This window comes from Mesocricetus auratus, unplaced genomic scaffold (assembly GCF_017639785.1).
Source record: "Mesocricetus auratus isolate SY011 unplaced genomic scaffold, BCM_Maur_2.0 Super-Scaffold_100007, whole genome shotgun sequence".
NCBI lineage: Eukaryota > Metazoa > Chordata > Mammalia > Rodentia > Cricetidae > Mesocricetus > Mesocricetus auratus.
In genome coordinates, this window is record NW_024429191.1 from 15,738,205 (window position 1) to 15,754,322 (window position 16,118).

Genomic DNA, 16,118 nt, shown 5'->3' on the forward strand with positions numbered 1-16,118 from the left:
GTGGATAAGAGCACTGGGCTCGATTCCCAGCAACCACATGGTGGCTCACAACCAATTCTAACTCCATTTCCAGGGGCTCCAACAACTTCTGGACTCCACAGGCACCAGGCATGCAACTGATACAGAGACTGACGTGAAACACCCATACACATAAAATTTAAATTAAAAAGGAGACAAACAGGATACATTTGACCCCAGATTTGAACTTCAAACCTTAAGGAAAAGGCTGGATTAATAGTGTTTGCTTAGGGGAAAACTTCCAACCTTACCTGGATAATTTGGGAGAAGTATTTTTTTCTCCACATTGCAAAGGGGCCGAAGGCAGACCCAGAGCCGGCATGGCTTCTCCAGGGGATGGAGGTAAATACATGAGGTCCACGAGGTGGCTGCTGTAGCACAGACAGGCCACCAACTGTGGGGAAGTGGGGACAGTGGCATTGGCAGAGGGAGCCTTTTGTTTTCTGCTGCAAAGGCTTATAAAGCAAGAGGTGACAGGAGACTTATGCAGATTTCCTAGCTCTGGGTCTAAAGTAGATGTGACAGATAGGACCTATACTGCAGCAGCCACCTTGCCTAAAAGCAGAGGGCAGCGGGTGAGTCAGGGAAATGAGATGGGAAAAAAGAAAAAAGACCGGCCAGTCCAACATTCATCAACAGCTAGCTTGCTGCCCATACAGGACCCTTAGCCTCTCCTGGCCTCTGACTGCTCATCTCTTAAATGGGGTAATAGTCCTGACCTCACAGTGCTAGCTGTATCAGATGAGATTTTGTGAAGCCATGGAGGAAAGGACTAATCATGAGCCACAGTAACAGTGATTGAAAATCAGTTCAGAGCCCGGCCCCATTCTAAGTTCTTCATATACCTTGTTTCAAGGAACTGGTGGTTGGCTAGATAATGATCCCCACACCCTCATCCCAGGAATCTGTGGGTGTCACACTAAGTGGTCAGAGGGGCCCTTAAAAATGGGACCAAATTAATGATCTTGAGAGCAGAGATATTCTGTAATCACACGACTCCTTAAAAGGGAGAGTAGGTAATCACTGTGAGATCCTGGCGAGGGGGGGCGTGGGGCTTGTTCAGACAACCCTTCAAGCTCCAATAGAGAAGAAACAAATCTCCACCCCCAAGACTCCTGAGAAGTACACTCTCATGGGCCCACTTTAGATTTAGGACCTCCAACTGTAGGAGAAAAAATTCAAGCCACCAAAGTCATGGTAATCGTTATAGCAACAACAGGAAGCCTATACAGATCTCATTCCTGAGGCCAGACTTGCTTGGATTCAAGTCTTGACACCATCCCTTGCTTCATAGGATAATGAGAGGAATTGATATGAGTTCTGGTCTTCACTCTCAGGTTCTCAGGATCACAAGGCCAACACTTTACCAACTGAGTCACCTTTCCACTCCTTGATGAGAGGACTTGAATGGTAGGATGTAGAGCCATAACCCAGAGCCTACCTCACATAAGAATCTCATGGTTAATAATGGGGATTGGTGCCATCTCTCTTAATCGCTGCCTGCACTCTGTGAGATCATTATTATTACCCCTGGGCTGCAAAGGAGACAGGTAATGAGATCCACAAAGTTACCGGTGGCGACATGGGCCATAAACAGCAGAGCCAGATCCTAACAAGGGCTCTGCCCTTGAGGCCCAGGCTCACCAGCGCTGCCCCTCTGCACTGGGAACCTTATGCCAACTCTCCCACTGAATGCTTAGGCAGGACCTAAGAGCTGGACAGAGCACAGTGTTCCCTCCCTAGACCAAAACTGCCAAGACGAGAAATCAAATGAATCTGTGTTTCTTAGCAAAACAGCAAACGCAGCTTCCAGAGCAATCAGTGTCTAAGAGGTTAGCAACCTTCTGACATCCCCGGGCCAGCCAGCCTCAAGCAGCAAATCATGAAAGTGTGAATACTGTGTTTAGTCATTCAGGTTCTGGAATAATTGCTATTATCGTAAATGTTTTATAGCTCTCATTACGGCTCACATTTAAATATCAGTGTAGTAATACGTTAATAAGTCATTGCTGCTGGGCCGCTGCTGGATACAGTTCCAGCTGAAGCCTGAGTATTAGCTGCCTTGTATCTGCAGCCAAGTGAGGGCTGGCTGTGAACTCTTGGGATCTGAACCAAGCGCTCACTTGCTCCCTTCCTGGTTTTGTGCATTGTATGCACTGCCTTGCACGTAATGCTGTCCCCCAAGCGCAGAGTGGAATTCCGAGATGATAGACACTACAGCTTTGCTTCTGTCCTGGAGACTTTTCCTGATCCAGTAGAGCTCAGCCTGATGGGCTTGATGAATTCTTTCTTAGTGTTGCCTGATAAGACACTCCAAAGTCTTCCTGGGTAGACAGACATATACATACACGTGCATGCACAAAAACATGGGTGGGCGGAGAGCTACACAAAAGAGCCAAAAAGTCTCCACTTCTAAACTGGTGCAGCTGCATGAGGCCCACGAACACAAGCGGTTGTAAGTGGGTGTGTTCGTCTCTACTGAATGTCTAACATAGTGCCAGACACGTGGTGGGTACACAGTGAATGGCAGAGCACGGGGGGACAAGAACGAGGCTGTTCTTCTCTGTGTGCTTCCTGTTGACCAAGCAAGGAATGGAGAGACCAGGGCATTTAAGGAGTGGATTTGAGTGGCAGGTGTCCCTGCTTGGGACTAAAAGGTCACAAGGGCTGGAGATATAATCAGGTTGAGGCATGGGGTGACAGTATTTGAATGAGCACTCTTTCTCTTTGGAAGGTTGAAGCGAGGGATACACTGCAGGCCAGGCCTAGATTCTCTGCAGCACAGTCAGGAAACCGATGCTCTCTGGCTACGGAGCACACACTACACACCCTGCGTCCGTAGCTCACAGAGAAGACGCAGTAGGGAAAAGGCAATCTCTGAAATTGAGGCCAACTTGGTATACAGAGTGAGTTCCAGAACAGCCAGGCTACACACTTTTTAGCCAGGCAGTGGTGGTGGGTGCCTTTAATTACAGCTCTGGGCAGGGTGGGGCAGAGACAGTGGAATCTCTGAGTTCAAGGCCAGCCTGATCTATAGATCAAGTTCCAGGACAGCCAGGGTTACACAGAGAAGCACTGCCTCAAAAAACCAAGGAAGGAAAGAAGGGAGGGAGGGAGGAAGGGAGGGAGGGAGGGAGAAAAGAAGAAGGGGTAATATATTTAGCAAGAGGCCACAGCATCATCTTCTTGCCCAACAATGGCTCCTCCTTTACCACTGGTGAAGACCAGTGGTGGCCTAGAGAAGAGTGGGAGAAACCGGGTTGGTGAGAAGAGATCTGATCCATCTCTGAAAAGAACAGAGAAAAGAAAGGCCCAGGGAAAGTGGACAGCAGGAAGGAGCAGACCAAAGGCTGGATCCAGTTCTTGCCCTTTGGACTGCAGAGCAAAGCAAGCAGGGGGTTGGAGCCGGAGTGCCAGGCCCAGCCTTCCCACTCCTGGCCACCTCCCCAGTGTGTAGTCACCTGCCTGAACTGCAGAGATTTCCCTCACTGCCACATTCTCCTGGGCTTCATAATGGGTGTTTTCAGTAGGTGAACCGGAGCAGTACTTTCTTAGATCCTGATTTCAACTCTTCAGCAGCTGCATTTATTTCCTCAGCTCCGTTTGTACAGTTGACATCATTCCCTATGCTTTTCCCTGCCAAAGGGACTTGCCGGTACTAACATTGCCCCATGGGAGCTCCACCCGTGGTCAAGAGCACTGGAAACAGGAGAGTTAGTTCCCTCTTGAAATAAGTTAATACTCTTGATGAACCAGAAGATGCCTGGGAAATGCAGATGAGCCTATCAAGGTAGCACATGCAGGGCAGTGTGTAAGTGAGCAAAACAAGAGTGGGGTGAGAGAAGGCTTGGTCTGATTCCACCTGCAGAGCTGAGCAGTGATGGCAAAGCTAGAAGTTGCCTTTCCTGGCTGCAGCTCAGCCGCTTCATCTAAAACAAGAGCGTAACATCTCCTTTGGGGGTTCTGCGCTACCAGTCAAAAGGGGTACATCTTCCCTCTCCCTAAAAGAGAGTAGTAGCATGTAACTGACTTACCCTGGTAAGAATTAAGGATGCTGTAGCTGGGGAAAAAGTGGCTGAGCCATTCTTTGTGTGTACATCACCCATGCCAGGCAGCTCCAGGCGTATCCGATGCCACTGACCTCTGTGGGCAGCAGCATTCATGTGCACATGCCCACACACATATGAATACACACGATTCGAGATACAATGCCTCTTTCAAAACAAAAAGAATGAAAGGTATTGTAACGAGGCATTCATCACATAGCAAGATTGAGTCAGGGACTTGTTGCTCGTGGATGGTGGGGGAACCTACACGAATCAGGACTTGAGATGCCCCATCATCTAGAGAGTTTCACTTGGGTGCTGTGACTCTTAGTTGTTGACCTTTTTTTTAATGGCCATATATCCATTCCTCCCCAACACTTAGGAACATCTCAGTGGCCCTCATTCGTAACTTCCTTTTCCTCTGTCTCCACAGCACCCTCAACAACAACAACATTAGCCGCATCCTGGTCACCAGCTTCAACCACATGCCGAAGATTCGGACTCTGTGAGTAAAGACTCTGCTTCCTCCCACCTGTCTCCTACCTTAAGCAGCCCCAGGGGCTGCTGTCTCTGCTTGCAAAACCTACTTGGCTGTGAATGGGCACACGGCTCCCACATCCAAAGTCCTAAAGCAAGTGTGTGGGGGGGACTTAGTGAGTGAAGGCAGGTGCAGGGCAGGGTCGTGGTGCAGCCATGATTCCTAGCTGCCATTCTGTGCCTGGGAAACTCATTTCTTATCACCGGAAACTGGGAGAAGCCTTCCTGCACTGTGCTTGTGGTGTTTGATAGAAAATTTGTTAGTTTTATGTTGCCAAAAGCTACTTAGTTAAAAACAGAAAACTTATGTGATGAGACAGCCTCCCCGCCCCCACCGCTGCCACCACTGACTTCACTCATGCCCGTGCCATATCCCACTGGTGGTTCTGTCATAATGTGATTTTCCCTCCTGGGAATGGAGGAGGAATCTTTGCCCTTTCGCTATCCCACCAAGGTGGCACCTGCTACCTGTCCCTGCTCTCCGAACAACGTTTGGATGTTAGAATACACTAACTTGGTGCTTCATCTTTTAATGTCTTAGATAAGATTAAGCCTTCGGGTTGGATGCTCCAGAAGCATGCCCATGACTCTTGTTATCTGGGTCACTCTAAATTCAGCCAGTAACCCACTTGTAAGTTTTTCTGCACTAGAACCTAGTTGGCTTTTTCAAAGAGGTTCCTGCTTGATGTTCTCATCTTTCAGAGTATTTGCATCACAGCAGAAAGGGACAGCCAGCCTCTGACAGCTTTTAGCTAAGTACATTTAGGACCAAAGCAAAGACCTGCGATGCCCTTTGCCCTTGATTGGCTCTCTGACCGCTCTCCCTTCTTCTATGAATGTGGCTGGTGGTGAAGAGTGGATGGAACTGAACAGTGTCCAGCACCTGGTAGATAATAGATGGCATTATATATCATCACCACACAGTTATCTAGAAATGTGGGCTGACCGTTGCAAGCTCCTCCGTGCTCCTCGGACAACATGAAATCAAGAGAATGGAAATCCCCTGAGCAGCACTCCCCAGACCAGCAGCTCAAAACCATCTGGAACTTTCTCAAAAACAAAAGTCCCAGGCCCAACCACGGGCCTGTGGGGTGGAGACCTCTTGGGGTCTTGCCCATAAATCTGTTGGCAGTGAGCCTTTGAGCCAATGCATTCCTGAGGGAGTGAGCTTATCTCTAGGTGAGAGTAAAACAAAGACCAAGGAAGGGATGGGTGAGAAAGCAGTGCAGAGCATTTCGGAGCGGGCAGATCTGAGTTTGCATGCAGGCTCCACCACTTACTGAGGACATATCTTCATCTTTCTGTGCTTTGGGGCAGGGACTTAATAAGACATGCTTACGTTAGAGTCACTGTGAGGGCGCACTGTGGTGTGGCATGGTAAGTGCTTATTGCAGGTGAGCACAGTGGTGTTAGTTATTACCAACAGTTGCCATCCCAGACTCCCATCTCTGCTCCCAGATTCCTGTTGGGTACCCTCAGATGACAACACACTAGGAAAATGAGTCATTTTCCCTCCCTCTGAAAATGGAGTGGTACGTTAATAGCATTTTAAGGAGACACCATTTGGTCTTCTGAGAACCTAGCAAACCACAATGAAGCTGAGGAAGCGTGGAGCCCAGGTTCCAAAACAGGAAGTCAGAAGTGAGCCTGAGGATGCTGGGCCTGTTTTCCCAAAGCAGAGGAATGCAGCTTTGCAGCACCTCCTGATACTTCCTCTGTGACAGGCTTCCCTCTGTGCCTTCTTCAACATCAGTGGTGTGTGTGTGGGGGGATAGGTCCACAGGAACTGAAGGAGGTGGCTGGCCTAGGATCTTGGGTGCCTGCTTGGGGCACGTTGAGGAGGGGAAGTGAGTAAGGAGTTTTATCTCATTTCTCTTGTGATTTTTCTCTTTGGTACCAAACATCCGTCTGATGAGTTCAGATCAATCAGTCAATCTTGTCTGTCCCTTTGCTCCCTGCCTGCTGCCATTTTCTCTTTAGTTTAATTCAGAGATGGCTCTGTACAGAACTCCCTGGGGACGAGCTGACTAATCCCCCTTCACTGTAATTAAAGCGTTGGGGGTGGGTGACTGGTGTTGGAGAAGGAGGGCAGAGGGGAGAGGAAGGAAGTCATAAATGGGATTTCCAAAGGAAAGCTTTTACATAGAATTCAGAAAGCCACATTTGATGGAAAATGTACACTGACCCTCTCTAAAAGGATTTGCTGGAAATTTAATTTGGCATCTGTGGCTAAAAGGCACCTTTTGTAAATTGGCATTTGTATTCATTCGCCTTCTGCTCCACAGAGGTGGTCTCATCTGTGTGGAGTATGGTGTGCCCATCTTCAAAAATCACATAACAGCACGCAGGGACCCCAGCCACCTGGATGCTTCCATATCTGTATAAGCAGCAGCAGCCACAAACAGACAGGCCATGGTTTGGGAAGAGACTCAAATCCACTGTTCCTGGACTCGTGACAGCAACAAATATTTCTTTCATGGTCCTACCATGGGCCAGGCCTTGTGTGAAGCTCTCCCTGTGAGTTAACTTCAACCCACAGAGTGGTCCTTCCCATTTTATAGCTGGTAGCACTGAGGTCAAATCAAAGTCAGAAAGCAGGAGCCAGGGCCAATATTAGATAATTTGACATCAGAGCCAGGGCTCACATCACCCAGAGGGGTGGAAAACAAACAGAACATGGATGGGGCCAGATGAGCAGAGCATCCGTCCTTGGGAGAGACCGGAGCTTCCACATGGTCTGGGACCTTATGTCATCCCCCTCACAGCTTAAAATGGTGGAATGCAATTAAATAATCTCCCTTCTTACCCAGAGGATTTTAACCCTTCCTAGCAGTCTCCACACCAAATTTCATGATGCTTGTGATTATTCTTAAAAAATAGTACTTGGTAAGCCAGCATGATAGTATACAACTGGTGTGTAATTCTGGTGCCCCTAGGGTAAGATGGAAGGCAGAGAACCCCTAGAAGCGTGTTAGCCAGCTAGCCTGGCTTGCACTGGGGCAGGCCACAGAGACTGTCTCAGCACAAAAGAAGGCAAGGACTGACACCCTAGGTTGTTCTCTGACCTCCACGTGTGCTCTATGTCACATACACACCCACGTTCACGTACTCACACACACACACACACACCATACATTCATGCATTGTACTCACAGATACACACACAAATAAAAAGCATGCATATTATCTGGAGCAGTGTTGCCCCGTTTTATCTTCCAAGTATGGTGTGAAAGACGACTTTAAAGAATCTGTCTAGCTTGACCCTGCCATCATTTCTGATAGATAATATTCCTAATGGAGGGAGCCCAGCCTGTCCCCAGCCCAGGGCTTTCTGATGAAAGCTCCATGTGGCTCCTGTATCAGTTGAGGTCACTACTTTTCTGTGATCCCACTTTGGAATGGAGAAGGTCTTGGGAAGATGGACAGAGGGATAGAAACAGCTGTAACAAGATTGAAAAGAGCGGTGATTTGAGGGCTGAGAAAGAACTCACTTAACACCATCTTCAAAAGGGAAGCCTCCAACTTTTTGGCTAAGCCAGAAATGAAGCGTCCGACAAAAACCCGGGTGTGCCTAAACCTCATTCTAGTCCTGTTAAAATCTCCACCCTCAATTGGAGCTGATGGGAACTTGTTCTGATTTAGCCACCTCGGAGACCAACGCCTGTCTGGAAGTCATCTCTGTTGTCTTAACATCATCGTGTTACTACCAAACAGGGCACATAAAAGGCAAGCTGATTAACTGGCTGGGTCTCCTGGCAGAAGTAGAATCCCCTCCCCTCAGCCTATGCTACACAGCAGGCTGCCCTGTGTGCCTCTTTTCCCTCACAGAGCCGCTGTGTTATTTGCCAAAGCACCACTGCTTCCTGGTGGGCCTGGTGTTTAGGAAAGGATAAGTAGTCTTCCCTTTGCTCTTGGCACAAGGTGATTATGCCCATTAGCAGTCGGAGGTCCTGCCTACCCTCCTCCCTTTGAGGTGTTTCCCTCTGCCTTGGGACTTTGACCACACTGCCCTTCCCAATTGTTTTACAGCATTCAGAACCCAGACTTAGGGGAGGCCATGCTTGCATGAGCTCAGAGGGTTTAGTCTTGGAAACTAAAGGGGGAAGGTGTGCTAGGACCCTGTAGTTTCTGTGTCTAGGGCTGTGGAACTTCTGAAAGAATATCTGACTTACCCTGAAATACAAAAAGTACTTGATATCTATAAATATGTCCAGCAAAAAAAAGATGTTTTACATTTTATATAAATGTGGGGTTCATTTAATCCACATGGGATTTGGGACAGCCAAGCCACTGTGGACCTGGCCTGCTGGAGTTCTGTGCCCAATGGTGACAGAGGCTCTGCCAGCACACAGCCTGAGTTAGCTGCACTTGGCTAGTGCTTGGCAATGTTGACCTTGCGCTAAGTGGGATGCGGTCAAGGGCCCTTCAGTTCTCTCATTATAGTACAGACATGATCCAAGCCACTCCTATGGGCTGCTGCGCTGTATTAATGGGCCTGACACTAGGCTCTCGACAGGCCCAAGGTAACAGCTGGCTGATTAGTGTGTTCAGGAAATTTACAATGAAACCTGAGTCTCATGCTACTAAAACTCACGTGCCGCCAATTCTAACAACTGTGGGGACTATGGAAGTTTGAAATGCTGGCATGGAGTCCTTAAGGAGAGCCCTCTAGAAGCTACTGGGTGTCCTCAGTTTGCCTCCCAGCTCATAGGAGGAAGTTCAAGTCACTTAGCCAGAAGGGATTCCCCTGGGAAGTAGAACAGGCGGGTCACTCTAGGGAAACCTGTCCTCCATCTAGGGAAACCTGCCCTCTCAAGAGCAAGAAACTGATCTGGAATCACAGCTCCCACCAAAGAGCCATCATCTAGAAGTGGTTAGGAAGTCCCTGCAAAGGCACCAATATAAGTCTCTGAGTAGGAAACCACCAGGCAAAATAGATCTTGACAAGGAGAAGGCAGGCGCCCTGGAGAGTGTGAAGGATTAAAGATCCTGCTCAGAACAACACCTTATTTACCAGGAGGGTAGCGAGAAGGAATGTCCTCCAAAAGGCCCCTTCTCTGCCTCCTCACCGCTGGCACTGGCTCAGAGCTCCCCACATTTCATGCTGTGGGATCATGAAGGACACATAGGAGGCAGTGAAGGAGAGGTAGTGAAGGCTGTCGCAGATCTTAGTCCCACAGCCCCCACAGAGCCGGAGGGGAAACGGAACTCCACCTAAATCAGCGAGAAGTCCTACACTCCAGTGTGGCAGTCACTCTGTCTGACTCAAACCAGGATGGGTGGTATCATTGTCTGTCATCACGCTGCAGTGATGTCATCCCCCCTCTCCTCTGTGCTGATGCTTGCTTGCATGGAGAGGAGAAGAGCAGAATTACTCTGAAGACGTGGAAATTGCTCAGAACCTCCAGGATCCAAACTATTGACCATGGCCTACCCATGAAGTTATTGGTGGCTTCCGGTTTCTTTTCCTGTGCATAGGGGTCAGGAATGCGGCCCTAGGCTCATGTAAATAATCATGCTGGGGAGAGGGGCCCCAGCGGTCTAGCCCACTCTCTTCTCCATGTAATGGCATCTCTCTCCTCTTCTCCCAGGCGTCTCCACTCCAACCATCTGTACTGTGATTGTCACTTGGCCTGGCTCTCAGATTGGCTACGACAGCGGCGGACAGTTGGCCAGTTCACCCTCTGCATGGCTCCCGTGCACCTGAGAGGCTTCAATGTAGCAGATGTGCAGAAGAAGGAGTACGTGTGTCCAGGTGAGCCTGCCTTCCTTGCTCTCCCCTCCTAAGCTAAGATCCATGTGCCCATGCGTCCCCTGGTCCTGGCCATGTCCATGCCAGGGATTGGTGCAGAAGGAACCCCATAGTCAGCTGAGGTGTGCAGTAAGAGCTTGCATTCTGCTAGGATCTCCAAGAGAGGGTCTGTTGGCATCTAGGACAGAAGACACTAAAAGAACTCATTAATCACTCTCTGCTGAGCCCCAGAGTCCCCTGGCACTAGGAAACCTCAAATTTGATGAGCAGCGTGTCATCAGGATGCAGGTGTAATGGTGGTGTTTCCAAATTGACTACACACCCTCTGCCACCTAAATGCCTGCAGAAATGGGGAGACGGGATGACGCAGGCCCAGGACTAAGCCTGTCTAGCTAGAAGTCCTAGCTCCCCCTCCCCTTACTGATGTGTGATTTTAGCAAGTTATCACTCACCTGAAATAGAAATAATTCTAAAACACAGCTCTAAGAGTAGATGGGAGGATTAGGTAAAATAATGAATATAGAGCACTTAGCCTAATACTTGGTAAAAGCGAGATAAGTGAAGTTTGATTACTATAGCTTAGTGGGCCTACAGGATGTGCTGAGCAAACATAAGGGCTTGATCTGTGGGTGACTGGGGTATAATAGAGGTCCATATTGCCTATATAGCACTCGGAATTGAAGCACACAGGCACATAAGAATTCGAATCTTCAAGAATGGAAGGCGGCTGAGTGGCCCATTCTCTTCCCAGAGGGCATAACTCTTAAACTGGAGCCTAAATTCTGTTTGCTTCTACCAACTCTTCTGATGGCAAACAAGTAGAGCTAAGTCCTGGACTTTGGGGGAGGGAGGGAAAACACACACATGATCCCCTAAGAGTCACATAGGTTTCCAGGGACCCAGTCCTGGGTTGGAGTCCACTAGCTTTTGAAAAGCTGAGCCTGGGTAGCCCGGGCACACAAGGAGCCCACCTAGCATTTCTTTCTCTTCTCAGCTCTTGTCCACTTTCCGTTGTGTCCTAGTTTGCTTTATTCTGCTGTGATAAAACATCAGGCAGAAACAACTTGAGGAGGGATGGATTTAAGTTCATTTACACCTTACAGTTCATCACTGAGGGGAGTCAGGACAGAAACTGTGGAAGAACACTGCTCAGTGGCTTTCTTCCCCCATGGCTTCCTCTAGTTTCTTATACAACCCAGGGCTACCTGCCTATTAATCATCAGTCAAGAAAATGCCCTATACACTTCCTTAGAGGCCCATCTAATGAAAGCATTTTCTCAATTTAGTTTCCCGAGTAACTCCAGCTTGTATCAGGTTGATCAAGACAGACAGACAGACAGACAGACACGACACACACACACACACACACACACACACACACACTCACTCGCTCACTCACTCACCAGTACCGCACTGAGGGCCTAACAAACTCAATTAACAAACATCTAGGCCCCGGGATGCCAAGGCTATAGACTTGTGTGTGTGAATCATTCAGTTCCCGAATTCACCAAGCCCCTCCTCTCTCTTCTCTGCCCTTTCCCTGCCACGTTACCACTTCGTCACGTTATTTATTCCCCGAAAACATTTTAACACATCTCTAAGTAGTACCTCAATAACTTCCTATGGACGCCCACTTAGAAATCACTTCCCATCAAACACATATAATAAAACCGTTTATCACACAGGCACCAAATTCAAATATAGTGACTATAATTACAGTAATTATCAGGCAAAGGGTGCAATATCGGCATAAGTGCCAGTGAAAGAAATAATTACAGAGTGCAGGAGCCATCCCAGAGCTCCGGAGGAAAACTAATTAGGGAGAATGTAAAAACACTACATGACGGGTGGGTGCTGAGAGTGAAGTGGCATGTGACCGTGAGTGCCTCTCTGTCGCGAAAGCTGCCTCCTCCTGTCAGCGCACTGCCCAGACACTGGCATCCAACAGCAGTCAGCATCCAAGCCCCGCGAGGATAGGGTTGCCCAGCCACAGTCCTAGAAATGCCGGTGCCTGACCCTAGCCCTTGGAAAAGCCTACCTCTAGCAGCAGTTTCCTTGGCTAAATGTAGGAACAGAACATCTTTATCCCTTCCCTGATTAGAGCAGCCGCGCCCACTGCACATGACAGTCCTTGTCATTTCTAACATGAGGCCAGATGTCCTTTGAGGACATGAGAATACCCCCCACCCCCATCTCTAGACAACAGTAAGCTCTGAATCTCGCCCTGTCACCTGTAGTACCCACTTAGGGCATTGATTCAGGGGGACCGACCCTATGGGCAAAGGGTTATTTCAGGGACTTGTCAGACACCCAAGGGTTAAGACACAAACTGTTCTGAGTGGATGCTTTAGAAAAGGTCAAATAGTTAGTTACAGTGCTTGGGGGATCTGGTGTGTTGAGCCCCTGTGAGGAATGGACACCACCATGATGAGTGAGTTACCAGAGGTTCCACACAAGTGTTGCCTCCTCTGTATGATAGGTAGTTTATAAGACTATGGTAAGGGATGCTGGAGGAATCGGTGTGGAACAAGACTATTAAGACAGCAGTGGCCAGTCTGGGAGACCCTGAGAAGGTCACAGAGAAGGGCTGTCCTAGGTCCTCGCCACCCTTGAGTGCACCACCATGGAGGATACAGACCCACCCACCTCAGGCCAGAGCCCAGCAAGGCATCTGAGTGAGGCTGCCTGATGGGGACCTGGCTGTGATTGCCCAAACAGAAATTTAACAGCTCCCCGAGGGGGCTTCAGTGAGGGACAAAAACTTTGGAATGATGTAGTCGCTCAGGAGCAACAGACCACATGAAACATTAGTTAAGTCTCCTGTGCCTGTAGCTCCATCCCCAGATTCCCCTGTCAAAGCAACAGGAGAAAAACTCCCTGAGCCCTTCTGTGGTAGCTAAACCTCCCCCCAAACACAATTCCAGAGATAGGAAAGACCTTCTCTTACTCAGCAGGGAGGCCCTGGCTGCCCAAGTCCCTGATAGCACCCATGAATTAAATCCACCTTCCCCCAAATACAACTCCAGAGATAGGGAAGACCTCTCTTTCTCAGCTGGGAGGCCCTGGCTGCCCAAGTCTGATAGCAAGCACCCTTGAATTAAATCCAGCCATCGGAGTCTGGCCTTCCCTTGCTTCCCCTCACCTCAACTCCTCTCCCCTCACCACCGAGAAGCTGTGGGGATGGGCACATTATCTCTCCAGCTAACCAGAACTCTGCCAGCAGCGTGCTTAGCAAACACACCGCCTGTCAACTGTACCCTTCCAGTCTAAGACATTTATTCCCTCCCTTTGGGGAGGCAATTGGACCCTTTTTTTTTTTCAAACCAGGGTGAGGGGAATGCGTCTCCATTTTATCATTTATCAGAGTGACTTCTATGTGGTACATTCTGCCTTGCTGGGCTGCCTTCAGTGATAACTGAAGGATTTCTCTGTCAGCATCTTTTGTTTCTAGAGCCTGAGGGCTTTAAGGACCCACAGGCCATGTTTCATCTGCTTGTCCCTTGGAACATACCAGAATTTTATCAAAGTGTGTAACACATTAGAAAAAGGCTTCATGTCACATAATGTGTAAGGTTTTTTTTTTCTTCATCTTCATTTAACCGTCTTATTGGGGAGTTCATATTCTAAGATTTATCTTACCATGTATGTGTTCCTTTCCTGATATCTTAATCTCAGAGAGTTCCTACCTGTCATTATACATAATTTATGGCTATTTGTTAACTATTTGACCTCCTGAATCAATTATCTCTTTCCTTTGAATGTCTTTGAGCCCATTGATTTGTTTATCCATTTCAGACCTGTGGCCTTGAATATGAAATATCTTTTCATAAAGATATCAATCTTACCTTCCAGTAGTAAAGGACAGATCTCTTTTTTTTTTCTGGTGCCCCTAAACAATGCTGAATCCCAACAGCCTCTCCATCAATTTTCTCTTTACCATTAAAAAAATAAAATGTACTTATCTCCCTGGAAACAGAAACTTTCTTTCATTCTCATTTTCTTTCTTTCTATTTGAGACTAGTTACTAAGTATAAAGATAATTAAGGTAGCCTGAGTCTAGCCACCCCTCTCCTTAGGAGGTTTTAATTAAAATACCATAATTGAACATTGCAGGAATGAGATTATTAGGTTTATTTAGCCATTTCCAAAATTATCATGCCTCTGGTATTTAAATCATGTTCATTTATATTCTCATCGTAATTGCTGGAGTTCCTTTGTCACTGCAGTCTTGTTGTTGGCTTTTGAAAGGCCAGAGGCCAGTTGGGAAGCTTAATTTGAATACTGGAATTAATTTATTTCAACATACTCACAAGGCCATTGGATATTTTTACTCTGCACTCTACTGGGTGATTTTTGTTTCAATCAGAAAGAAAGAAACACCAGAGTGTTTGCCCCTCACTAGTGTAGCTTACACAGCCCTTGTCTTGGCCCCTCCTCCCGCCTCCCAAGGCTCCCAGGCTTCGTGGATTCTCAATTCTGTAGCAATAAACCACAGCATTTAAGGTGGGTTATTTTTTTTTCTATGCCAAAAGAGAGAGAAAAATGTTCAGCCAGATGTGAGAACCATGTTGTTCCATGGTCCTATGATTTTAGGTAGTTTCTTTAACCTTTGTATTTTTCAGGTTCCTCATCAATGTAAAGGGAATGGCAAAGGTAGATCTCAGATCACAGGGTCACTGAGGATCCTGTGGTATCACATATCCAGGGCTTTGAATGCAGTGTGGTCTCTATCTCTTGGGCGCTGGCTGCTGATGCCATTCTTGGCATCTCCATGGGCCCATCTGAGAGCAAAGCCCAACATCTGGGCAGACAAGCTTGGGCCTTGCAATTTTAGACCATCCCATTTTGCCAGTTAGGAGAAGAGCAAAGATGAAGTGACCGCTGAGCAGGGGCCAGCTTCTAGTCAGAGGCCCTACTTCCTTCTCTCTGGGCACTAGGAGAGGACCTGTGTGGACAGCACTAATGCACTACTGTGCCTGTGCCCACAGTCACAGCAACCTTCCTGAGCAGAGGTTTAGCTGGGGACCCTTCCTGCCTCTTCCTCTTCACCCCCATGCTCCTCATCTCTGAAAACCTGATGTTTGTGTCACGTAAGGAAGGGCTGGTGCATCTGTTGTCCCATGTGCTACTCTACTGTGCCTCAAGACACCAGGCCATGTACTGGGTAAGGGCTTTGCCAGCACTGAACTGTGGTAGGAAGAGTGAACATCAGGAAGAGGTCCCAACTTCCGTGGCCACTCTGTCTCCCACTCAACGCCTGAACCCGCCTCCCAGAGCCAGGACACTCAGAACCCAGGGAGCCTTTCCTCAGGGGCATCCAGGAGTAACTCCCACCTCAGTAACTTGGGGACACCTCCCCTACCTCTTCCAGGCCCCGAAGCCAATCCATTCATGTGTCAGTCCTTATTATACAGTATATCTATTAAGTTTATTTGGTGCTGAGGCCTGTTGTAAACCATGAGAACATAACAGTAAGACTAAAGAATTTACATTCTCAGTCTGCACAGAGGCAGCAAAGGGCTGGGACTTCCGCCATCGCTTTACAGACACCCAGGCCTTTAGGGGACTGAACCTGGTTCTTTAGTCATTCATCAGAGGGATGTGCTAGCAGAGGGAGGAAATCTGTCTTTCAATCAGATTGAACCTGGAGTGTTTAAACCAGGAGGTATTGGCCTCCCCACAATGAGGTGGTGAATGCCTGCCTGGGGAGCCGCCAGCCTAGGGTGCTGACGGACGCTATAATTACTGTTGTTGTTTTTTTTTTC

At 48.1% G+C, this 16,118-nt stretch overlaps 1 protein-coding gene across 1 annotated transcript in view; it reads left to right on the forward strand.

Moving 5' to 3' along the window:
• Slit3 (slit guidance ligand 3) overlaps window positions 1-16,118 on the forward strand; it is a 571,841-nt gene that overhangs the window by 430,426 nt on the left and 125,297 nt on the right. The window contains exons 7-8 of the mRNA XM_040748452.1: window positions 4,498-4,569; window positions 10,193-10,356. Of these exons, the coding sequence (XP_040604386.1) occupies window positions 4,498-4,569; window positions 10,193-10,356 (236 nt within the window). The remainder of the gene's footprint in view (window positions 1-4,497; window positions 4,570-10,192; window positions 10,357-16,118) is intronic.